General features: G+C 39.8%; 1 protein-coding gene across 2 annotated transcripts in view; it reads left to right on the top strand.

Moving 5' to 3' along the window:
* The window catches only part of LOC126373949 (ATPase family AAA domain-containing protein 2-like), a 30,365-nt gene extending 4,821 nt beyond the window's left edge, over positions 1–25,544 (top strand). For both annotated transcript variants that reach the window (XM_050020335.1, XM_050020334.1), the window contains 23 exons: positions 1,191–1,363; positions 1,878–1,976; positions 2,567–2,733; positions 3,131–3,204; positions 4,003–4,131; positions 4,749–4,829; positions 5,056–5,152; positions 5,667–5,766; positions 6,660–6,938; positions 7,225–7,361; positions 7,579–7,790; positions 8,373–8,479; positions 9,557–9,735; positions 10,088–10,253; positions 11,161–11,352; positions 11,620–11,776; positions 12,776–12,942; positions 13,451–13,599; positions 16,246–16,430; positions 16,942–17,102; positions 17,764–17,966; positions 18,360–18,436; positions 18,613–25,544. In XM_050020335.1, the coding sequence (XP_049876292.1) occupies positions 1,191–1,363; positions 1,878–1,976; positions 2,567–2,733; positions 3,131–3,204; positions 4,003–4,131; positions 4,749–4,829; positions 5,056–5,152; positions 5,667–5,766; positions 6,660–6,938; positions 7,225–7,361; positions 7,579–7,790; positions 8,373–8,479; positions 9,557–9,735; positions 10,088–10,253; positions 11,161–11,352; positions 11,620–11,776; positions 12,776–12,942; positions 13,451–13,599; positions 16,246–16,430; positions 16,942–17,102; positions 17,764–17,966; positions 18,360–18,436; positions 18,613–18,827 (3,506 nt within the window). In that variant the 3' untranslated portion in view covers positions 18,828–25,544. The remainder of the gene's footprint in view (positions 1–1,190; positions 1,364–1,877; positions 1,977–2,566; positions 2,734–3,130; positions 3,205–4,002; positions 4,132–4,748; positions 4,830–5,055; positions 5,153–5,666; positions 5,767–6,659; positions 6,939–7,224; positions 7,362–7,578; positions 7,791–8,372; positions 8,480–9,556; positions 9,736–10,087; positions 10,254–11,160; positions 11,353–11,619; positions 11,777–12,775; positions 12,943–13,450; positions 13,600–16,245; positions 16,431–16,941; positions 17,103–17,763; positions 17,967–18,359; positions 18,437–18,612) is intronic.
* The last annotated feature ends 269 nt before the right edge of the window (positions 25,545–25,813 follow it).

Genomic DNA, 25,813 nt, shown 5'->3' with positions numbered 1-25,813 from the left:
TTATTAAGTATCCAATCATCTTGCCTCTCAATAACTCTCAATATTTGCGTCTTTGTAGTTATCTAATTTATATTTGTATTTTATATGTATGTTATGGAGCTCGGTGGCGCAGCGGTAAACGCGCTCGGTTTGCGATTGTTGAAGTAAAGCAACTTTCGCAGAGGCCGGTCATAGGATGGGTGACCACAAAAAAAAAAAAAAAAAAAGTTTTCATCTCGAGCTCCTCCGTGCTTCGGAAGGCACGTGAAGCTGTTGGTCCCGGCTGCATTAGCAGTCGTTAATAACCACCAAACCGCACTGGGCCCGCGTGGTGGTTTAAGGCCCGATCTCCCTATCCATCCATAGGGAAGGCCCGTGCCCCAGCAGTGGGGACGTTAATGGGCTGGTGATGATGATATGTATGTTATGAAAGTTTCTTGGTGCACTGGCGATTTTTGTAGTGTAGTGTCGTGGAATGTAAAAATAAATAAATAAAAAATGATGTTATTGGCATATTGACCGCGAATATTTCCTCAAGTAACATAAGCTCACAACTGTATCCCAACTGGAATAGTCAGAGGTACAGTCATCAGCAATATAATGTACCCACTTTAGGACTCTGTCGCACTAACATATTTGACATTTAGTGAGACTTACAGTGCAATTTGTCAAAAAAGTTAATGTGACATGGTACCAAGTATACATAATAATGCTCGTGACCGTACATCCGTCACAAGATGAACTAAGTACTCACACCTCACTGGGCTTTCTGTTAGAGCACCGTAATCGGTGGTGAGCCGTATCGCCGTCTATAATGGTCGAGGCAGCTGTGTTAGTGAAAACTGCTAAGATAAGTTAATAACTCATTGGTGCAAGTAGGGTCGATTAATTCTTTCAAATATTTTTCCTCTCAGACGACGCCCTGAGCCGAGGTTCGCGCCCAACTGGGCACCCTCAGGCCTGTTGTCTTAAACGTTGTATCGGGTGAGAGCCTTCAGCGCTCCCCATTTGTCCGGCCAAGTAGTTAATGCCATCTGCGGCAAATCTACAATAAGTCAAGTCAAAAAAAAAAAATTGGTGCAAGTTCGGTACCGGGGTGCGAACCGGCGCTCTCCGTTTCAGAATCAAGCCGAAGTACTACAAGATCACAGGATCTCAGTGACTTTTTACCAGACTCTAGTCTACAGTTTCAACAAGATGTTTCCTCACAGATGTTAGAAGAAGTTGTCGCAAACGCAAGCTGCTGCATCACAACTTCAACGAGAGTTGGATCACCAACGAGCTGAAGGTCAAAGGCTACCCGGACCTGTACGGGTACCCCGGGTTCAGCTCGTCAGATGAATTCTCGTCCGGAGAAGATGCCAGGGGCCGCAGCAAGAAACTGGTAAGAGATGAGACCATGTTACCCTAAATACTTTAAGGAAAAAACTAAGCTTTTCGTATGTACTAGTATTTCTAATATTTTGTTTCAATTGTTCATTTTGTGAAACAAAAAGTCTGTGGTCTAAAAGGCCGCATTGAAGCAATTCGTCTTAAAAAGCAATTTTGCTATTTGCAATTTATAATTAAAATTGCAATATTGCTTTTTTAGATGAATTGCTTTAATGTAGCCTTTGTAGACCTTTGACTTGTGGCCCCTGTTCGGCGTTGCATTTCTGTTTTAGCGATTGATTACCTTAAACAGTACTAAATTATAAAGCATGACTAAGGTATCCAGTGCTTTTTATACTTATATTAGTGGTATAAGAGCAACAGACAATTGAAGTGACTTCAAAAAGTTAGCAAAACCTTAATGTGAAATGATACCACTTCGTACGTTTCAGGGTCATTCAATCTTTCGATTGGACATTTCGGACTCATTTTGTCTCTTTTCTGTAAGAGATGTTCTGTCTTTATAGAGTCACAGTCACCCCCCAACCAACACCGACGAGGACACGCAACTGTCCCGCCAGCGCAGGACCTCCGCTCGATTCTCCAACAAGAAAGTTCTTATGAATGTATGTTTGAGTTTTCTTATTAGAACAATGTTTATGGTGATAACCACCAAAAAAAAAGGTGATAACCACATAAGCACCCTTTTTGTAAAAATCACATTCGGAAATGCTTTTTAAAACATAGATAGACTAATTAAGAATATTCAACTCTGTTGCCGTTTCAAATGAAATATCTGAATGCAAATATTAAGCGGCAACGCAAATATGTGGGACCTGGTATCACAACCAGTACCAATAACGTAGTATTTTCAACTATAACTACAATTTTACACTCTTGAATTATCAACAACAACAACAACAGCAATCAACAACAACAACAGCAATCAACAAAACAACCAACAACAACAATCACCAACAACAACAGCAATCAGTCTTCTTCTATTATGTGGGTTGTGAGGTGAGGTACCAACCTCATCCACCCTGGTGTCATGACTGATGTAACGACTACTTACTTACTTAGTAGTAACCGGGACAAACTGCTTAACGAGCCTTCCGAAACACGGATCGTCTTACTTTCGGACAATCAGGTGATCAGCTTATTAAAAAAAAAAATAGTAAAATGCGTTTTAATATTTGATTTGTATCTCCACCAGGATGAATCAGATTCAGAAGACGAGAACAATCAGACGGTGATAGAGAAGAAGCCGGTAGCAGTAGTAGAGAAGAAAGAAGAAGAGAATATGGACGTAGAGGACGCAGAGAACAAGGGAGAAGAGAAGAAGACCGAGCTTGAGGCGCCCGTGGAGCAAGACAGCGAGAGGTTTGTACATTTGTATAAATAGGGGAGAAGATGGACGTAGAAGACAAGAGAGAAGAAAGCTATTTAGAGAGTTATTTGGACTATATCTAATGCCCCCCCCCCCCCCCCCGTTTGATTGAGGGGAGGCCTGTGCCCAGCAGTGGGACGTATATAGGCAGTTTATGATTATATGATTATATCTAATGACTGACATAAGTTTGCTGATGTCAGTAGAAGAAAGTACATCACACGTCATGTAGATTGCATACTAGTGAGATGCCCATTTAATTCGACCGGGTTATTGTTTCATTCATTCACTCACTAATTTTAAATCAATCATCCATCTTTCCTTTTCGGCGGTTACAGGTGGGATCAACACCTATGTGATTTTGTTTCTTAAATAGATGCTCTTTTACAGCAATCAAGGCCCTGCTAGGTCAACAAGAGGCAGAGGAAGGCGAAGACAGAAGAAGGAGGATAGTCAGGAAACAGGTACTTCTATTTTTAAACCGTTTTATTTAGCTTGATAAAACCTTTTAGCTTGATCTTTGTATGCTTCAATACTTGTATGTAGAATCTCTTTTTAAATTTATGTTATCTGTATTAAATAAATAAATAAATAAATATTCTTGCCAAATAACAGATGATAAATTTAAATACAACCCTTTAACTTCAAAAGTTAATGATGAAGATATATTATTTTTTTATATAGCTTTTCTTGGAAAAGATTGTATATGACGGATACTGCGTTACTCCTTAAATTTTGCTTACTTTTCTCTTTGGCCTTGTAAATTTAGACTTCTAGCTATAGAACGTATATAAAACCAGATTTGCCCGCGGCTTCGCTCGCGTTATATTCGGGGTAACACGGGTTCCCTTGCCTAATGTACCAATTTTCTACCTTGAAAATTGCGGAATGCTTCATATAAACTTCCACCCCCCATTTTAGGGAAATGGGGGTGAGTAAGAGGCAAAAAGTTACCTAAAAGTCAATCTCCATCCTTTCAAATATCTTCACCTAAAACAGCAAGACAATTTGTCGCTCTGTTTTGTCGTGAAAGACGAACAAACAAACAGACAGACACACATACACTTTCCTATTTATAATATTAGTTTAGTTAGTATTAGAAGTTGTTTATGTTGTATGAAACGACTATTTTCACTTTCCAATTTAAACAACCGACCGATCGCCATTCACTCGTCATTACGCAATCCTCTCTTCCCTCTCGCTTACACACCGCTCTCTTTTTCACACACCTTAACGTTTTGTGTATATGTATCTATTCGTAGCCTCGGAATCATCATCATCGGAGTCGGGCAGCGAAATCACACTGACGCGGCAGCCGCGACGCTCTAAGCGCACGCGCAAGCCCAAGCCCGCCTTCGTGCAGATCGCCCAGCGGGAAACTAGGGGCAGAGGTGAGTATTCTATTGTTGATAAATTACTAGTCTTAAAATCAAAATTAAATCGTTAATCTTATTTGTTTTAATGTATGACTTATTAAAAGTAGATATGTGATAATCGCGGCAGGCTCTTACGCCGTAAGACATTTAATTTCTGTGAAAAAAGGTAAGTATATTAGAGTTCCATTTTTCTTTTTGAGGTTTGGAACCCTAAAATAATCTATATATATTGTCAGTAAAAATGCAATCCCGAGTCGATATCGAAAAGTCGAGATCCCGCGGTATTGGAAATATCAATCCCGCGAGATACCGAAAATTTCCTACTTCATAAAAAAATAAGTTAGGATTGCTGAAAAACGATGAAAACTGTTTGTTTTTAGAAAGAAAGCAAAGACCTTTATTCTTCAATAAAAAAAAAAAACAAAAAAAATAAGTTTTCTATGGAAATCAGCATAATCAAAACAAAAAGTATACCTCAAGGAGATTCGCCCATTCCCGTCAATCTCAAATGGGATCTCGTCATATTATGCTTCGGGATTGATTCTGAAAAATTAGACGCGATCTCGCGAGATCGGGATTGCATTCCCTAGTCGTTTTGTCTTCAGTAAATATTTTTTTGTATTTTCTTCTAGCAAAAACATTCACCATCAGAAAGAAACCTTATTCTTTAAGAGAGAGGAAGCCCAAAATACTTCGAAGAAAGACTATTCGATGTAAGTATTTTAAACGACAAAATATGTGATTATTATCTCTTATCATCTGCTAATTGTCATAGAATGAAATTGTCCACATCGATGCAATTCATCTAAAAAAGCAATATTGCTATTTGACATTTGTGTGTTATTTGTCATTCGAGTATCATTTGTTTCTTTTCGGCAAATGGTCAAGTAACCTGAGCCGCAATTAATAAAAAAAAACTGATAAACAGTAATTTGTCAGCTCAATCGCCATCGAGCAGTACCAGCAGCAGTAGTTCCTCCGGCTCCGACATAGAGGAGGACCTCAATGTCTCCATGAAGAACAAGTCTAAGGGCAGGTAATGTAGAAAACTTTAAAACGCAACTAAAAATAGCAAAATCTTCCCCATTTGGGGCTAAAATAAAATCTAACTATGCCCATCGATATATGATAGAGGCTTAGGCATATGTTTGTGTATATATATATTTTTAAACGGTTTTATATGTAGATATAATTATTATAATGTATTTAATATATTGCACCTCTTTTTATTCTTCCGCAGTTACTCTAATACTACCTCTGGGTTGGCTGGAAGAGATCTCTCTTAGAGATAAGTCCACCCTTGTAAACGTCCATTTCTTGTTTGTGATGTAACTAGTTGTTAAGTGCAATAAAGTATATTCAATATCGATAGGCCACAATCGTTAGTTTAAAAAACCAATAGTATCGAATCGTCTCGATATTAGATCGATGGTTATCGATAGCAAAGATGATTTTCAAGGTCAACTATCGATTGTCAAACTATCGAAGTCACTGTGGTCTTGTCTGTCGCCAGCTTGCTACTCAAACTATACCACTTATTAACTTCCCAGACAAAAAACCAAGGCGTTATCAGATGACAAGAAGAAAGACGACAGGGCGTTACGAGACATTCAACCTGTGACCGTCGATGGCAGTGTTAGATTTACTTCGGTAAGTCCTAAAGTATACAATCTCTAAGGTCTGGCGGTCAGTGCTCTGGAAAGTCTCTGTTAGTTAGTGGTTCTGTTTTTTTTCGCATTTAGACTATAAGATGGCCCATTATGCGTAGTCTCATCCAGTGGTCTGGAATTTCTGGGCTTGATACCCGCGGAAGACCCTGCTTTTGTGGAATGTCCCTATAATACGTACAGTCACGAGTACTAATATGTATACACTTTGAAACCATGTCACATTAACTTTTTTGATAAATTAAACCGTAAGTCTCATTAAATGTCAAATATGATAGTGCGACAGGGTTCTAAAGTGGATACATGATATTGTTCATGACTGTACATGTAGAGCGGATGAAGAATAATAGGATTACGAAATCGGCATATAGCGAAGGTTGGTGGTAGGGCTGGCAGAGGAAGACCTAGAACGACGTACATAGACCGAATGTGAGATGTCTTAGAAAACGTTTAGTACGATCTACTCTGAACCGGCGTACGTGTATGAAACGATTGATGAATGTGGAGGAAGCAAGAGAAGGAATGTCTGCATCGAAGCTAATGGAATTCCATAGTCTCTACTTACCCACTGGGGTAAGTAGGAAATTTTCGTGAGTGAGTGTATGTATGCCCCTAGATTTAAACCACGGAGTAGCATAAATAATAAATGATTCCGTGGTTCGAAAGGAACGAAAAGCCCCGGTCCCGGATACTATTTTACGTCAGTAAATACTTCTTGATTCTATGATCCAGTTCAGATGCCTTCGACAGCACAATCATTTTGACACCAGGTACAGTCATACTGAGGTCAATCTATGATGTTACAACCTACATGACATGACCAATAAGAAAAGGTAATTAGTTCTTTTGTATTAATTCTTATTCAATTTCTCGCAGGTCGGCGGTCTAGAAGAGCACATAAAGTGCTTACGCGAGATGGTTTTATTTCCACTGATGTACCCGGACCTCTTCGCAAAGTTCAACACTAGGCCGGCCAAGGGTGTGTTGTTCCACGGCCCTCCGGGCACTGGGAAGACGTTACTGGCGCGAGCTCTAGCCAACGAGTGCAGTCTAGTTGGCGGAAGGAAGGTCTCCTTCTTCATGAGGAAAGGAGCCGATTGTTTGAAGAAATGGGTTGGGGAGAGCGAGAGGAATCTGAAGCTGCTGTTTCAACAGGTTAAAACCTAAATTTAATTATCGTATTGCTATTTTATTTTCAGAATTGAAAACTTATGAAAATGGCCCTGATTCTAACAGACCCCTCCTTATGTATTTTTTCTAATTAGAATATTTTAAATAAGGTTGAGGTGTTATTTCTGTGCTACTAAGTCATTTTAAGACAATATAGTGGGATATGAAGTTGCTTTTGTTCCCGCTGTTTCCCATATTTTTGGGGGCTCGTCCAGCATTTGAACCTAGGACCTCTCGATATCCATTACAACAACTGCCCCATATGCTACAGGCGAACAAGATGAAGCCGTCAATAATATTCTTCGACGAGATCGATGCGCTGGCGCCGGTGCGGTCGGTGCGGCAGGACCAGGTGCACACCAGCGTCGTCGGCACCCTGCTGGCGGAAATGGACGGGCTCTGTGACAGGTCAGTGTGAACGTGGAATGGTTCCTCAAAACATGGAAATATCATTTCCGTAGCCAAATACTGGGAGCGCACTATATACGCCTGCTATCGACTCGGAAAGAAGTAGAAGAGTGCTGCAGAGGTAAACCTAGCTCAGCTGCTGGTGGGAAGCAGAGAGTTCCTGTTCTATACGTAGTATTTAGATCCCAAGTACACGTGATTCTTCCCGTGTTCTCAGGGGAGAAGTGGTGATAATCGGCGCCACCAACCGCCTGGACGCGGTGGACCCCGCGCTGCGCCGCGCCGGCCGCTTCGACCGCGAGCTGCACTTCGCGCCGCCGCCCGCCGCCGCCCGCAGGGACATCCTGCACATATACACCAAGGGCTGGGCGCCGCCGCCCACCGACCACACGCTGGACTACATCGCGGACGCTACCAGCGGGTATGGAGGTGAGTCATTCGTATCTTCTCCAAGTGCCATCTCCACCCCGGAGATCTGGTGACCACTTGTCCCTATGTCGTTGTGTCTTCATTCATGCGAATTAGTGGATCTGTGCTGTCTACCTTCAAATCTTACGTTTTAGTCCATGAACTTCGTCTTCCACCGCTTCCTCCTTTTCCTTCAATTTTGCCCTCGATAATGACTTTCAATATTGTATTTACTATTCTGTGACCAAAATACGTTGACAGATTCGAATAGAAACAACTTATTTATATGTCATTTATTGTAAAAAAAAACTTTTCTGTGCGGTCTCAAATGAACGACCCTCCTCTCTTTAAGTGGGTATGATTGTGCGGTTACCATGTTTAATTACTTACTGAATGTTGACTCTACCTTGACTGTGGGTGGGCATAAAACACAAAGTGGTAATATGAAGTTATATAAAAAGGCAGAATAAAAAGTAATATAAAAAAAATATAAAAATATTTTGACTTGACTTCAAACCTATCGGATTCACACTATTAAGGTTGCGGTACAGAACCCGAATATAAGATATTGTTACGTTTCTATAATTGTGATTGTTGTGACAGGTTCGGATCTCAAAGCGTTGTGTTCAGAAGCAGTATTAAAAGCATTGAGGCGGGTGTACCCGCAAGTGTACGAGAGTGAACATGCGCTGATCATTGATACCAAAAATGTGAGTATATGTCATTCAATACCCTTTTTATTACGTAACAAAACTTCGCGCCTTATCCACGAAGAGGTTCAAAGGTGTATAGTATAAAACACTCACTCTTCACCAGCTATGTTTAAGTACCGAATGGCCTCCGTCGTCCAGTGGTTGAGCGTTGGGCTCACGATCCGGAGGTCCTGGGTTCGAATCCCGGTGGGGACACATCACAAAAATCACTTTGCGATCCTTAGTTTGGTTAGGACATTAAAGGCTGATCACCTGATTGTCCGAAAGTAAGACGATCCGTGCTTCGGAAGGCACGTTAAGCCGTTGGTCCCGGTTACTACTTACTGATGTAAGTCCGTAGTAGGGCCTTTGGCGGCTCAATAGTAACCCTAACACCAGGATCGATGAGGTTGGTAATTCACCTCACAACCCACACGATAGAAGAAGAAGAGGTACCATGTAATGGGGGTGAGCCTATTGGGTACAAATCCTGGAAAACATGTGGTATCAATTATTATCTATGATCCCAACATGAAATCAGACTCATAAAAACGAATTCAATGGCTTAGAGCCCGCGTCGGAATTCGAATCAGATGATAGAGTAACTTACTGTATTTTACTGAGTCAATCTACTCACGTGAATATGCTGACCGTTTTTCAATATCTCATCTAACATCAGATATATTAGTGGTTGAGGTCAATGCTGGGAATGCTCCGTCCCGTTCTAGCGAAACGGCATTTGTATAATTATACCTTGTATGATACTAGCAATATGTGACGTCACAAGTTCCTATAGTAATTTCTTTCTCTCTGATTTCGAATGGTTGTCACCGTTTAATTTTTCAACGAATTTCGATACTGTTTTCACATTTGACTATCAATTTAAGTGTATTTTAGAACGATAGTGAAAACGCGGCATTTTCTATTCTTGCGCAATACTCTTATTACATGCGCGTCTGTCAGTATGGTATTTGACTAACTTTATTTGTCTATGTTTGTGTATTGTACCTTTTAAGTATTTTTCTTTTCTTTTCTTCCTAGGTGATATGGATGTAAAATTGTCGGAAAAGAAGTATATGAATATGTTGTTACCAGGTGGAAGTAACGAAGCAAGACATGGTGGAGGCGATGCGGTCGCTGGTGGCGGCGGGCGCGCGCTCGTGCCCGCTGGCGGCGCGGGCGCTGCCGCCGGCCGCGGCGCCGCTGCTGGCGGCGCAGCTGGACGCCGCCGCCGCCATGATGCGCGCCGCCTTCCCGCCGCCCGCCCGCCGGGGGTAACTGCCTTGTTATAACCATCATATTTGACCTTTCTTTTGGACTTATAAAAATATCCATATTTGTTAGTAACATTACAAACTTAGATCTAGTATTATTAACAGAGGCATCACAAAACGAACGTTTCGTCGCTTCATTTTTCAGATATAATATAAATCAATACAAGGTAGTCCCTTTACCCTACAGGCAACATCGCCAGTTCTTTAGAGTAAATTGAAGTTGATTCAAGTCATTGATTTCAGATTTAAAACTACTTTTTAGTCGACTGTTTGTCTATAATGGGGTAGTCAGAGGTACATCCATAGCAAGATGAATAATATTGCACGTGAATAAATTTAATACTACTTCCAGACACGCAGACGCGACTCCTGCTGTACTACTGATAAGCGGCGAGTGCGCCGAGACGTACATCGCGCCGGCCCTGCTCGCCCAGCTGGAGCGCTGCACCGTGAAGGAGCTCAACATGGCCACGCTGCACTCCGTCCACTCGTTCACGCAGGAGCAGGCCATCATATCGGTGAGTTGCGCTATACTTGACGACCTAAGGACGTAGGCTCGTCTAGAAGAGCTAACATGCTCGACGTGATAAAATGTTGTCACGGTCATTTTATCGATTCTTACGATATAATTATGTTCGTTTATCGATTGGTACTAATACGTGAACCCAAATCAATCATGCCGTTTTGTCAAAATATGAATAAAATGACGTTCCATGCATGGTAGGGAAAAAACAAACATCGATTTCGACACATCGATAAGTCGATTTCGATTATTGAATCGATCAATAATTTTATCACGTTGCGCATGTTAGCCCTGCAGGCTGTTAATTGGCGCCGAGTAGCCGAATCTTTGTTGGTTAGGAAGCGGCGTGATTGGTTTATCATTCGGTTTAAAAATCGTAAGCATCGAAACGCCATTTTGGAAAAAAACCGTTTAATTTTTTTATCATAACTTTTTACACATGTTTTTTTTTTCATTTTCTATGTCTAGCAATACATAACAGGAATCCATGCTACAATATTTTTTTGACTAATTGTGATTTGTGAAGTTATATTTTAAAAATAAATAACTTTTTTATACATAGCATGAACTGCTATTTTAGGATATTTTAACGCTTACGTAATTTTGCCTTTCCAGTGACGAATTGGGCCCTGTACTATGTTCAAGATAAATTATGAAATTCTGATTGCTAAATAAAGACAGATATAAAACTAAAGAAAAACATTTTCTTTTTTCTATTTAACTTATAATTTATGATTTTTTCTCAAGAAAAACGTAATAATAAGCGCGACATTTTGTCACGTTTTTCTATGACGTCATAGTGTGCTTTTTCATACAAATTCCATAGGGATTTCGTGTTATGACGTTTAGTAAAAAGTAACTGATTTGACTATTTGGAAACTAACCTATTGTTTGGTCGGCAGTTGTTCTCGGAGTGCCGCCGCGCGGATGGTGGCTGCGTGCTGTTCGTGCGGGACGTGGCGGCCGTGTGGGCGGCGCTGGCGGCCGGGCCGGGGGCCGCGCTGCTGCGCCAGCTGTGGCGCACGCAAGCGGCCGGCGCAGACACGCTGCTGCTGGCCACCTGCAGCGGCGGATACGACCAGCTGCCGCCAGAGGTGGGGCTGGTGCAATCTTTTTTAATTTCTATTTTTTTTTTGTTTTTTTTTTTTTAATTTTTAATTAAAAAAAGTAGCCCGGATACTGCTTACGAATATCTCACTCTTACCGTGTACCTGGTGCAGAGGTTGAGTATTGGGCTCACGATCCAGAGGTCTCACGTTCGTATACCTGTTGTTTTAGTAGTTTGGTTAGGACATTACAGGCTGATCACCTGATTGTTCGAAAGTAAAAATCTTTATTCTTATGTTGGTTGTCCTGCACAGCTCCACGAGCTATTCCCGCTGTACAAAGACTGCGTGTACCACGTGCGGCAGGCGAGCGCGGCCGAGGTCATCAGCTTCCTGAAGCCGGTCATCACGGAGGCGCCGCTCGAGCCGCCCATAGTGGAGCACAACGAGCCGCCGCCGCCACTGCCGCGGGGTGAGGCTTGTTGGACCTTCGTTAAGAGCAGGGCATCACCACGAACGGTTTCCCCTGTCACCAGCTTGTTTAGCCCGCCAAAGAATGACTCAATAACCCCAATTTTCGAGTTCTGTAGATTTGAAAGACTAAAAAAATCTTTATTTATCAAATAAAACAAATCAATTTATGTGCCAAAACACGTAAAATAAAAAAAGGTGGTAAAATAATCTACATAACAGTGTTGTGATGTGTTCGGCCTGTATACAGGCGTACAAATATTAAAAAAAAAAGAACAAATGGTACATTGAAAAGAAGATACTGCTTCATTTCCATTTCGTAACTCGAATATTTTTTTATTCACAGGATGCCCCATATAAATTTTATTGAGAATTCTTACAATAGCAAACAGTCTAAGCGCGCTCCTTATTCGGACTGAGGAGTTAGTCTTATAGGCTGAAGTGAGTACGCAAATAGGGGGTGGGGTGATCATGCTCGTATTGGTAGGGGGCGGGGTAACTCATCTACACTTAGTATTATAGTTTGTTTGTTCTATATGAACTGCACGTGTGGCATGGGTTCTGCGCGATTATGTGAAGGTCTTTGACCAATAACCGTACAATCTATGTCTACTGCGTCTATTGGCAAAACCCAATTAGTGATATAATTCGCGCGGAACCCGTGCCGCCCGTGTAGTTAGCATAAAATAAACGATAATACTTGTTAATACCTGTCCTGTCTTTTGCAAGAACACTGCAGGCTGAGTCACCTGATTGTCCGAAAATGTGAGACGATTCCGTGTTTCGGAGGGCACGCGAACCTGTGCCCAGGTTTCTTGTTTCAAGTTGGTCCAGGTTTCAAGCGCAAAAACATCTCCACCAACCGTGGTGGAGCAACGTGATGGAGTATGCTGTATAAACCAAGTTGATTGAGGGAGGCCTGTGCCCAGAAGTGGGACGTATACAGGATGTTTATGTTACGTTTATGTACTTGTAAATAAACTCCCGGATGTTCCCCCAGCGCCCCCGCCGCCGCCGCCGCGAGAGAGCGCGGAGGAGGTAGCGCGGCGCAAGCGCAAGGAGGACTACAAGCTGCGCGAGCTGCGGATCTTCCTGCGCGACATCTGCCGCAAGCTCGCCTCCAACCGACGATTCTATAAGTTCACTAAGCCTGTGGACTTGGAGGAGGTAAGATTCTATGCTAATTAAATAAATAAATAATAAACGCGATAAAAAAGAAATTGGTTATGGTTGGTTGGAATTAAGTTAGGGATTCTTTGCAGAAGTTTGACCCTCTGTTTTACTCAAACACCTAACCTAACCCGCCCGTGTGTCGTTTTACACAGACACTACACATTGACATTATCGCACACGCGTGTCTGTGTGTGTGACGTCTGACACCATACGACTCAAGTCTAAACTATGTTCCAAGGGGGGTGAGGTAAACCTAGCTCAGACGCTGGTGGGGAGCGGAGAGTTGCCGTTCTATACGAAGTATTATTCCTTATTCAGACGTCTCTGCTTATCCCGGTGGGAAATAGGCGTGAGTTTATGTATGTCTGTGTATGTACAAGTGTCAAGTGGTTGTATAGGTTAGGTACCAACGATTAGAGCGCCATCTACATAGCTTTACCTTGGGCTATTGGAATAATTATTATTGAAAAAACAGACAACGATATTTCCTTCTTTGTTCCAGGTAACAGATTACCTAGATATAATAAAACAGCCGATGGATCTCGAGACGATGATGACTAAGGTGGACATGCATAAGTATAACTGCGCCAAAGAGTTTCTCGACGACATCGATCTTATATGCGCAAACGCATTGGAGTATAATCCTGATAGGTAAGATTTTATACTTATTTGCTTTTGCCATTTATAGTACGTGTGGATTGTGCCTTCTTTTTTGTGTCTAAACTACTTAGAAATAACATGATATAACATCACGTCTGTATACTCGTAGGGCTAGGCAGAGGTATACAGTATATACACCCACTATTCGCATATATGTATAAATTAAGATAAATATAAGAAGGATTTATAAGATACTTCGGATACACCTACGAAATAAGCAAAAGGAGAAAGGTATCTATTAGATGTTGTATTCTTCAACTATGGATCTTAAACTAACATATAAGGCCTATTATCGTGTAATATCAATAGCGAAAACCCGATTCACATAACTGCAAGAAATACCAGGTTCGAATCCAGGTCCTTAGCGAGACTGTTTATAGAACATAATTTAAGTCTTATATCAGCGTGTTGTTTCCTTTGTGTGTTTAATTTATTTCAAAATCGAAAATAGTGGTGATTCCTGCAAACACTAACTTCACGTTATGATTTAAAAAAAAAAGTAAAAATGATTCGTATTTCTTTATAATTCCAAAATAAACATAAACTGATAGCCGTATATGAAAACAAAATCGGAATTCGTTAAAAAAATAGTTACAGCCATTTGAAATCAAGGTTGCTAGAAAGAAATGGCAATAGGAACATGCTACATACAAAAGCTGTTTTGCTAGAACGCGACGGAACATTCCGCACCACTGTCTTTAGCTTTTAATATCTCTGGCGATAGATAAGGCATTGAAGAACAGATTTCAGATATATCTTCAGCATGTTCACGTCAGAATATTTATGAAAAGAGAAAGAAACAGTCAATAACCCTATTTAGTTTGACAGTTCTGAGACTAGCTCTATCTCTGTCTTACACTCTTATATGAAAGATCGCACTATTTTTACAGCCAGACTGAAATAAAATTAAGTTTTGTCCGCCATTATCATGTTTAATAAAATATTTTTGACGGGTCGATATGTGTTTTACAAGGTAGAATACTAAATAAAGTAAAAAAAAGTAGTTTAATTTGTATAAAAAAATGTGTATCACGTAAAAAACTGAAAAAATATATAAAGTAAAAAAGTGTGTGATTCTTTAAAATAGACCATTATCGTGTTACTTAAAATCATTTCCATCATACCTACTAATCTTTCACAATTCATCTTTTAACCCTTCAGGGGACTTATTTTCGATTCGGTCGCTCTCAAATCACGGTCGACAACATATGCCCGTTTCACGTAGCACATCAGAACTTTTCACTTGCAAGATGAGACGGGTATATATTTTCGCACGCGAGTTGAAGGCGACCGATTCGAAGGAAGGCCCCTGATCTTTTTTTAACGTTGTCATCCTGTTTTGTTCCACACTTCCTCCGTGCCTATCAAAGGGCTAGAGGGATGTATAGGTATGAAACTAAACGCTTATAAATTAGAATTGTAAATTCATATAATATTGCATAAGTAACTTGAAAGTATACGTATTCGCTGAATCAATATAATATGTAATTTACATCCTCTAACCTTTTGTCCTCTCATCAGTGGTTTTATTTAATCATATTAATTCATATTTTACTATTTTTAACTATGCATGTTATAGATTTTTATATATTATAGATTATATCATAGCTTTAGAGTTTAAATTCGTTGACGATTCCTTCGACGACATGTAGAAAATAGAGAAAACACGTCGTTTTATACCAGTGGTTCTCAACCATTTTTTTTTTTGACTAGGGACCACAAGATAAACTGTATCAATTTAAAAACCGACAATTTCATTCAAAGTTTGAAATCTTTCGCGGATCATATTTAAAGCTCTCTCTGAACACATGTGAATGGTTGGGAACCAATGTTTTATATAGAAATTTCAATAGCTCGTATATTTTAAGAAAATGTCTGTCAGGGAAAGGACTATTTATTAGTTTTAATTAAAAACCTGAATTCTCAAATAGCATGTTATCAACAAGTGATAGTTGGCTATGCGTTATTTGGCCTCGAAAATGCTATGTAATGCCTTGAAATGAGCAATATCATGTACCCACTTTAGAACCCTGTCGCACTATCATATTTGACATTTGATGAGACTTACGGTTTAATTTGTCAAAAAAGTTAATGTGACAAGGTTTCAAAGTGTATACATATTAGTACTCGTGACCGTACCAAACACCTCCTCATAGTCACTGCTCTGTGGAAAGGTATCGATAAAAACTTGCATGTTATTGGCAAAAACACTTATGGCCCAAAAATAATAGGTCGGTTAGAAAAATCCCGCGTGAACGTGCCTTTTGAAGGAGGTACTTGCCTCAAGTATTATTGCATTTTTTTCTAAAATGGCTAAGAAACTCGAGCGAATGCGAGTCTATGTACATTCGTTGGAGGTTGAACTAATCGAGCTACTTGTCACCGACCTGTTATTTCTATACCCCTTATAACGTAGCATTAGAATGACAGCAGGACAGAGATATAGAACATCGCCTAGCGCGAAAGAGATGATATGATGTCTCTTTTGCGCTAACGGTACACAGCTTTGTACGAAATAGACGTGTGATATGTTCCTCTACTGATGCTGCGTTATATAAGTGCATATACATACACTAGCTTTCCTGACAGACAAAACTCCACACTCCATTCCTAACTACAACTTTACCACCCGTATAGGACGTCATCAGACAAGCAGATCCGTCATGAGGCGTGTTCGTTGCGCGACCATGCGCACGCGCTGATCGACGTGGAGATGGACAGCGACTTCGAGCTAGAGTGCCAGGACATCGCACGCAAGCGGCAGCAGGAGGGCGACATGGACAATGACCTGCCCGACTTTATTTATACCGCATCTAACTTGCGTAAGTAGATTTAATCTGTCAATCTCTAACAATATAACACCAATTATCTATCGTCCTAAACAAATAAAAAAACAAATAATTATTATCTTTTTTATTCTTGCGATATCGAAACAAGTGACGATTTGACCATAGGATAGATAACAACCTAGATAATACTTTTTAAAATTTTTTACAATGTTCGCTTATATTTTCAATTGAGCTAATCAGACATCCATCGTAAGCTATGACGACATAGACGTCATTAACAGTGATGCGCCGTTGTGAACGGCTGCGTTTCTTTTTCAAATTGTTCTTGCTTGTACTCTGGTTTTATCTGCCGAAAGGTTAGGCTAGCTCTTTTTACATAAATTTTGCGCGTTTTTACTGTTGGTAACGTTCCAATGTGTGGAAACATTCCCGATAACGGCACATAACTGGTCATTAACCTCGAAGACCCGGTTTTCCAGACACACTAGTTAAATAATGGAGATTTGATTTTAAACGAAAAGTTCAATTAATATCTTACCTACAGAAATAACAGCGCAAAGCATCGAGGGCACTCCAGACAACAAAGCTGCGCGGACGTCGCAGAACGGTGAAAAGAGCGAGTGCCAGTCTGCCAAACGCAAGCGCAGAAGAATGAACGCATGGTCCAAAGGATTGGTTGTCAAGAGGCCCAAAACTACGCCAAAGGTAAGTGATTCAGACTGGCTTTCGCTAGATTACTAAATCCGAGTCGAGCATTGTTGTGCTAACGCATCAGGCCTCATACATGTTTTTCAGATGATTTGATGATTTTGTCTAGGAGACACTGTTTTTACGACCCATAAGCCAATACGAGAGCCAACTAGCGACATGTAAATCGCAGTGTACCGTTCTTCCGCTCCGATCCAGCAGCACCAAAACGGAGAGGAGCGGATACTTGCGAAATCGACCAATCACACAGCCTGCGAGAGTATGTTAGACAAGATGCTTTCTCTTTCTCGCAGTGATCGGTCGATGCCTGCGTATCTCGTAATGATTCGTACGTACCTACCCAAATAAATACCGGACGAGAGCCCTCGGCGCTTCACATGCGACAAATCAACAAGTCTAGACAAAAAAAAAAATGCTGACAGAAAAGTCCGTGATAGCTGTGTGCGGAGAACGCGCCATTTACTTCGCAGTGTCACGGTTTCAAATCGAGTGAATTCCGACTTAATGAAATTGAATTCATGTTTGGTTTCCAGGATTTGTGCTCGGTTAATGGCAATAGGCTCGTCCCCTGTGGTAGGCTCGGCGTGGATGTGTAATACTGTATGCTTATGCATACTCCTTCGGGGTTAGGCGTGATGCTCTATTATGTTGTCCCCAGAACTGCAAAGACGCGAGCATGGTGATAACGGACGAGGAATCTAAAGAGAACAAGCCGATTACGTCGACGCCGCTGCCCAACGGCGACGCGCTGGTGACGTCATCGTCGTGCTCGGACGACGACGCGCCGCTGCGGCGCCCGCACGACGACTCCATGTTCAGCATCAGTGCGCACGCGACCGTCAACAACCACGTGCTCGATAGGTCGGTTGAAATCCAAACAGGGTGTTAGTGACACCATAACGAAAACTGAAGGATGATTCAGGCCATGATTTTTTTTTGAATTTTGATTCTGAGTTAATATCACGTGGAATTTTCCGTCCGAATATACAGGATGTTAGTGACACCGTACCGAATATTGAGGAGGTTGATTCAGCTCATGATTTTTTTTTAATTATTTTCAGTTCCATACTTTTGCGTCAGAAAATTTCACTTGATATCAACACAGAATCATGGACTGAATCATCCTTCAAAGTTTTCGTTATGGTGTCACTAACACTGCTGTATATTACAATTCGTAATCGTAATTACAGATCGTAGTTGATAATCAGGAAATAGCATAAACGTGCTAACCTAATAAGGAATATGTCTTTACAGCCCAGCAAAATCAACTGAGAAGTCGCCTACGAAGGCATCACCAAAGAAAAGAAATTCTGGCCACGACGTAGCCAGTGGTAAGGGTCTTCATGTTTTCGTTCATTTCTTGTACTTTTTCTTAACTTTCTAATCGTAATCAATATATCTATGTAACAGTGCGAAAGAGACGAGAGATACGTCATTTTATTCAAGTTACATTTGTTGGATCATAGATTTTTGTTGAAATCCATTTGAACTGTAATATTTCTTCCAGAATCGGACAAAGTACTGATAAACAAGACTGAGTTAGACAACGTGTTATACAAGAACGCGAAGGCGCTGCGCAGTATCGGGTTGGAGCCTCTGTTGGAGTTGCATGCGGAGCTGAGCAAGGCTGTGCACGCGTACACGGAATTACGCGATCGCACGCGATTGCCACAGGAGCTGCACGCGATCGTCGCTAGGTACGTGCAGCTGGCGAGGAAATGAAAGGTTGTGTTGCGGTCGGGGCGCCGGTGCTCCGTCTTTGGATTCTGTAATATAGACGCGTTGCCAAATCCTTTGGTTATGCTCACAGATTTTGTTGCAAGAAAGTACCCTGGGAGTGTTCACATAAGTCAGCTTCTAGAAATCCTATCGTAAATTTCAAATAAATTGACCGCATTTTCAACCAAAAATATGCATTTTGTTTGTAATAGGAACAAAAGATATTCAATTAGCCTTCTTTCTTTCATACTTGATGGCAAATTCTTATTTTTTATGTTCAAATCTTATTTGGACAACTACAGATCCATTTATTGGTTACAAATGTTACAATACAGGATATTATGATACCGGGTCCGCTTACCTACCATGAAGATTTTACAGGTCCGGTTTTTTACAGAAGCGTCTGCCTGTCTGACTTTCCAACCTGTGAAGGGGAAACCAGCCCAATACAGTTTAGGTAACATACCTCCGAAAATGTATTTCTCGGGAATGTGGGTTTCCTCACGATGTTTTACATCTATTGATACTAATTGTTTTATATTTGCGGAACCAATATTTCCTTTTGTAGAAGATTACTCGACCTTCTTATTCCTGTCGCGCCTCTCCATTACTGGAGGTTGGCGATCAGCTCATGAAATATATGTCTCCCTGGTCATCCGGAATGGCTCTTCGACCGTCACCGCCACATTTATCCACACCTTGATGTTGTCCAAGCATGTTTTCTTCGGCCTTCCCACCTACCCAAGGATTTGCCCGACAATATAACTTAAAGCGGGCAATATTTACTTGATAACTTTATTTTATTAATTTCCAGCTAAAATGACCACTGTAGTTTGCAATATGCGCCATACTATATTTGAACGTATGACTCGACTCCTTTGATCGAACGCCAAAGTTACCCGACCGCAAAAATAAATGAATATGTATTGTTGAAGTTAGATAGGAGTTGTTGTATTGGTTGTTGATAAGGCGTTGGAATATAACATTCCATGGTTAGCGAGCAAATTGTAATTATTTTATCACAATTAGCGTTTCGAGTTTAAAACTGATGTTGCAAACAAAATTATTAGATTAAGAATTTATCGAATTATACTCGTAAGATCAGTGGAGGTTAGGAAAATGTGAAATATCGGAACAAGACTTAATTTCTTAATACGTTAAGAAATAAATGTTTGAACATCAGTTTTAGGTTTAAATAAAAAGCGTTATTATTTAACTTGCTGGTTTTTGGATGGATTCACTGTTTTCTATTTATTGCACCAGAGGGCAGCACCTAGACATGAGGTTTGCTGTATCTGAATTATTTCTGGTGGCAAAATGAGAACTGTTAGTCCTTATTTTAGTATAGGCTATATAAGGCGCAAGACAGATAGTAGACGAGAGACGAAGACGCTTTACAGAAGCGACTCTCCAATGAAGAGACCAATCCGCCCCGTCTCTTCTATAAGTTGTTTCGCGATGCTTCTATACGTCTTATATGAAAGTCCATTATAGGGGCGCCGTGACTTCGACTCCTCCGCGACACATTTTCTAAGGATCTACCCATTACCAGTCAGTCAGATAATAACCATTGTATTTTACAAATAAACAATGCGCAATGTAAGCGCTCGCTTAGAATAATTATTTTAGCGCGAAGGTGAATTGACGTCTAGGATCTTACATTAGGTTTCATACAATATTCGCAATAGTTTATATTCACAATGTGAACGGTAAGCTGTCTTCATAGAACTGTACGGAAATCTTTTGTAATTATCTATTGCCTATGTAAAAAGGACGTAGGTAACGGCTCTTGTAGAATAGGTGAATTAGGTTTGAAGTACATCTGACATCACCATCATCATCATCGTGCGGGTGACGTCATCAGTATGCTTCTATCCTTGTCTGTAACTCAGAACCTTCATTTGCTAGAGTGAGATAATGCGCCCGCATGCGTTGGAAGCCACGAGGCGGTCAGACTTGGAGTGTGGTCACCCTCCCGCTCTTTATCTGAGTAATTTATTTATTTATTCAAATTTACATTATACAATAAATAGTATCATTACAGAAAAAAGAAAGGGATAGAAGCATAGATAAGAGTGTTGCGGTGCTGCCAGCGGGCTTAGCACCGTAAGTACACGACTCTTTCTCGCCGCGACAGAAATCATCTGTCTCTTTCTGTGCAGTACTGTGTAGTGACGTATGTCGAGGCGCGAAAGAGTCGCGCGCGTACAGTGCTGAGCCCGCAGATTTAGTTAACCCTAACTGAACATATCTCAGCTTTTGTGTTTGTACCTTCAATTTCATGCCGTTGCTATCTGTTAAGTCACACACATATAATGAGCGAAGACGGTTATATAAAGATAGCTTACTTTTACAGTGCTATATCAAAAGCGACCCTAACAGTAAGTTTCCTAGACACTCGTAATAACGAACACTGCCTAATGGCTCTAAATATAATAAAATCTTATATTGTAACCATTCCTAACGAGCCAAATTGTGAGAACCAATACTAGGTTAGTTTGTGACGTTTGTAAATAGCCCACTACAGGTCTGTGATATACGTAAGAGTTATTATGCTTGTGTCTATATTTTTGCTTCTATTTGATACGTTTCTTTCGCCGCACATTATTGTTAGTTGTCATACGATCCTCTTTGTTTAAATGTCATTAGACTATAAAGGGTAGTGACATCGTAACGAAAACTTTGAGGGATGATTCAGACCATGTTTCTGGGTTGATCGTCATCATCATCCCCCTAGCATTATCCCGTATTTTTTCACAGGATCCGCTTATCGCAAAGGTATAGAACTGAGAATAATTAAAAATAAATCATGAATTTTGTGACGGAAAATTCCACTTGTTATTGCCTTAGAATCATGGTTTGAATCATCCCCCTCAGTATTCGTTACGATGTCACTAACATCCTGTATTTTGGAACTTAGGAAATTAAGTAATTGGTCGAAAATCGAATGTGTCTGATCAGTTTGGCTGAAAAATGACAAGATTAACTGGTATATAGACGGCTTTTTCAATTTGAATTCCGCATGTACATAGCGGCAGTATTAAGCAAAAGTTTCCTGGGATTGCTTTACCGACTTGAGGTTTATTATGGCCCGTGACATAGAATGCTCCAACAGAGATGTGTCATAGTTATTTAGCTGTAATGAAACTGAACCTGATCGTAAGCCCCATAATTATCATGGCTAAATATTTATCATCATTGTTTCATGTCATCGTACGAATTGTGTGAGCATTTCGATGTTTCGATTTCAGTAATTGGCCCCGATTCCTGCAGACACATCTTAATTTTAAGACAAATTATACCCGTCATTTTCTTATCCGCCGAAAAGGAAAGGGACGGATGATTGACAACTGTTAATTTTAAAATGAATGAATAACCCGGGCGAATAAAATAGGCATCTCGCTCATATCTAACCCGTTTGATGTGTGCTATCAACTTAATTCTGTCGGGTTATTGGCCAATATAAAATTTTGGAAGGACTTTTTAAACTGCCTAAAATTGACGTGTGTTCCATAAAATTTATGCCTGTCGATTACCCGTCCCTTTCTTTTTCAGCGGATAAGAAAATGACAGGTATAATAAATAAAATTATATGATGTGTACGGTCATGAGTACTACTAATATGTATACACTTTGAAACCATGTCACATTACCTTTTTTGACAAATTAAACCGTAAGTCTCATTAAATGTCAAATATGATAGTGCGACAGGATTCTAAAGTGGGTACATGATATTGCTCATGACTGTAGTACAGGAATCAGCGGCATTATCTTCCTAAGACTAAATATAATAAGCACAGGCGATGGCGGCTATCGTGTGTGCAGAATACTCCTAACAGGGTGTTTATATTACAATAATCATAATCTTAGATACTATACCTTACTTAGTGCGTACATATACAATTTGGCTTCTTAGGTCTGCAAAATTAAAGCACTGATTTTTATTTTAAATGAATTACCAAATAAGGAAATTAACCATCCTTTATATCGTAGGCTAAGCGTTGTACTAACAAACTAATTTTGGTGTATTTAAATTATTAATTAATATAGTAATTTACTAAAACTGAATTGTGAATGTACCCACCTGGTTTATATTGTTTTGGTGTGAGTTATAAGGAATACAAAATGGATGTTGAGTGTTATGGTTATGATAAATAAATACGATTCGCGCGCTAAAGTTAGGCTAGTGAGGTCTAGGTGTAATATTGCCATTTCTTGTATGTAAAGGAAAGTGTGAAAGTGTACTTTGTAACAGCGCTGAGCGCATCTGTTAGATGAAAGACCAATCATGTGATAGTTGGTGAGAATCGGTACTGATAAATGGCCTTAGGGTCAAGGCATATCTGTCTACTTAAGGCGACGTGACTGTATCTATTTCTGTAATAGTAGTTCAATGAGGATGAAAACTAGAAGCTCAAATGTAGCCGTAGTTTTATCCTCATTCAACAAACGGATAATCAATACATACCCGCAGGAAGCCTGAAGGATATTAATGTCGACCTATGTGTTATTAAGTAGTAATATAAAATTGTGAATTAAATTTTTAAATAGTGGTTTAGTGGTTAGACAACCCTCCAGTGGTTTGCTCTGACCTTTAGCGCGCGAACCCGTTTAGGTGTGTTCATCGAATGTTTAAGTCACGATTGGAACACAGTACCACGCAATGTTTTAAAAAGGAATCATTGCGACAAGAAAAAAAACATCACTTAAAATATCTGTTGAGAATGGCTTGATTCGAATCAAGATATTTCGATCCGTCACTGTCTCGATTATAGGTAAAATAAAATACATTGAATGTATCAAAAGCGAAATAATATGCTATATCAATTTGAAAATATGACCCGTAGATTAAGTTAAGGGAGACACGGGATAATATTGACTGCCACGATGATTAAAGATTGAAATTGATTGATAATGATTGATGTTTAGCGATTGTCAGTTGCGTTGGAAATCGATTATTTAATGTTATTGATTTGTACGTACTTAAATATATTTATTTGATAATTATTTCTAAGTATGGTTTTGAAACGTAGCGTTTGTACTTAGTCACTAGAATGCCGTTAACAATAGCTTTAATTTAAAAAGGAGTATTAAAAAGTTATATTCCATAGTCTCTCCGTACTCCGGCGGGAAATAGGCGTGAGTTTACGTATGTATGTATTATAAAGGTGACAATTTATGTAGGAAAAAAAATACTATATGTCTTTCAAATGCACGGTTTCAGCTGCGTCTCCTTTCAGAACCATACTTAGAACATTTTAATAATAAAATAGTTTTGAATGTTTGCGTGGGTACGTTTAGTGGGATATGTTATGTATAAATTATATATTTATCGAATTATTGATACAAAACCGTGTGATACTTAAAACCGTAAAATAATCACGTTTTACTTGAGTAGCTTATTGTGTGTTTCTCAAGTAAAATCGGAAATAGTTACCTCGTCAACATAAGAAAATGTTATTTATATGGCCATAGATACAGGTACGGAAGACCACTGCCATCAACCTTCTCACTGTGCTAAAAAACAGATAATCATAAAAACTGACGTAAACGCATCAAAGGACGTAAAAGTGGCCAATATTACGTGAAGATGTCAATAATTGACGTAACATTGGCGAATATTCCGTCTAAAAACCAAAGTTTAAAGTTAAACTTTAAAAAAATAATATTACGTCAAAAAAAGAAAAAGAACAAGTGGGAAATTGATCAATCAGTAGTTGGATTTGGCATTGATGGTAGATGTTCTTCTTCAATGTCCGCTTCATAAGGGGTCCATTACATAACTCTTGTTTATAATTAAGTGCGTTTCCGTCAAACCGCGTTTTGAGATTTTTATTTGCAGATTTAAATGTTCGTCACATACACCATATTTTTTTAAACTTGGGTTATGAATAACTGGCTGGTTAAGAAGGCCACATTTAAGCAAATTATTTATTACAAAGAATATACAAAGAAAACAGACAGTACAGGTAAGCTTATCTCTAAACAAAGAGATTTCTTCTAGCTGACCTATGTGACTAGAGACATTCAACGTATAATATTATATAGATTGACATACGTACTAAATATTAAATTAATAAGTACTAATATTAAACAAAAACGGACGACGCTCAGTGGGTAGGCCCGCTACAAGGTGGACCGACGATCTGGTGAAGGTCGCGGGAAGCCGCTGGATGCGCGGGACCGATCGTCGTGGAGATCCTTGGGGGAGGCCTATGCCCAGCAGTGGGCGTCGTACGGCTGACGATGATGATGATTAAACAAAAAATACTAGTATAAATCGTGTCATCTTAAAAAGCAGTATTGCTATTTGGCATTTGACATTGCGCACTCACTTATATACGCGCAAATGACATGTTTCAATATTGCTTTTTTAGATGAATTACTTCAATGTGACCTTTTTAGACTCCCTGTTAATTGTTTGAAGGTGTAGTGTACGTGGCGTGCCTAAGAATAAATAACGACTGACTGTTTAACGTTTTTTGCCTGTTTCGGCCCTGTTGATATTTGGCCAACAAAAATATTTAAAAAGTAATAGACCCCTTCAGTATAATAAGTGTAATATAATATTTATGAAATGAATCTGCTTGCATTTGCTCAATCGAGAGTGCGATCGTATAACCACTCACTATCCACCGTTTAACTAGTGTATAATTTTGTATTTAAAAGTTGTATTTAACGAAATGAAAATAAAAGGGTATGATTTCATGTGATAAAGAATTATGGTGGTTTCATTTTCTATGTGTTTCATAACTAATGACGTGAAATATGTGTGTGTCACAAGAGGATTTGTATTTGAATTAGTATAGGCAGTGATGTATAATGTTACTATTGAGTATAGGCATTACTTGATAGTCCTCGCGCAGGTTGTCCTCGCCTGAGGTATGTAAGAGTGGATAGGCTAGTTTCCAACTAAAGTGCTGCCGTCGAGAGAATGCGCATTTGACAGCTGGTGATTCGATATTCGGGATATCTTTGAAGCGGGGCGC

This window comes from Pectinophora gossypiella, chromosome 16, assembly GCF_024362695.1.
Source record: "Pectinophora gossypiella chromosome 16, ilPecGoss1.1, whole genome shotgun sequence".
Lineage (NCBI taxonomy): Eukaryota > Metazoa > Arthropoda > Insecta > Lepidoptera > Gelechiidae > Pectinophora > Pectinophora gossypiella.
This window is presented reverse-complemented; position numbering and strand designations above follow the sequence as displayed.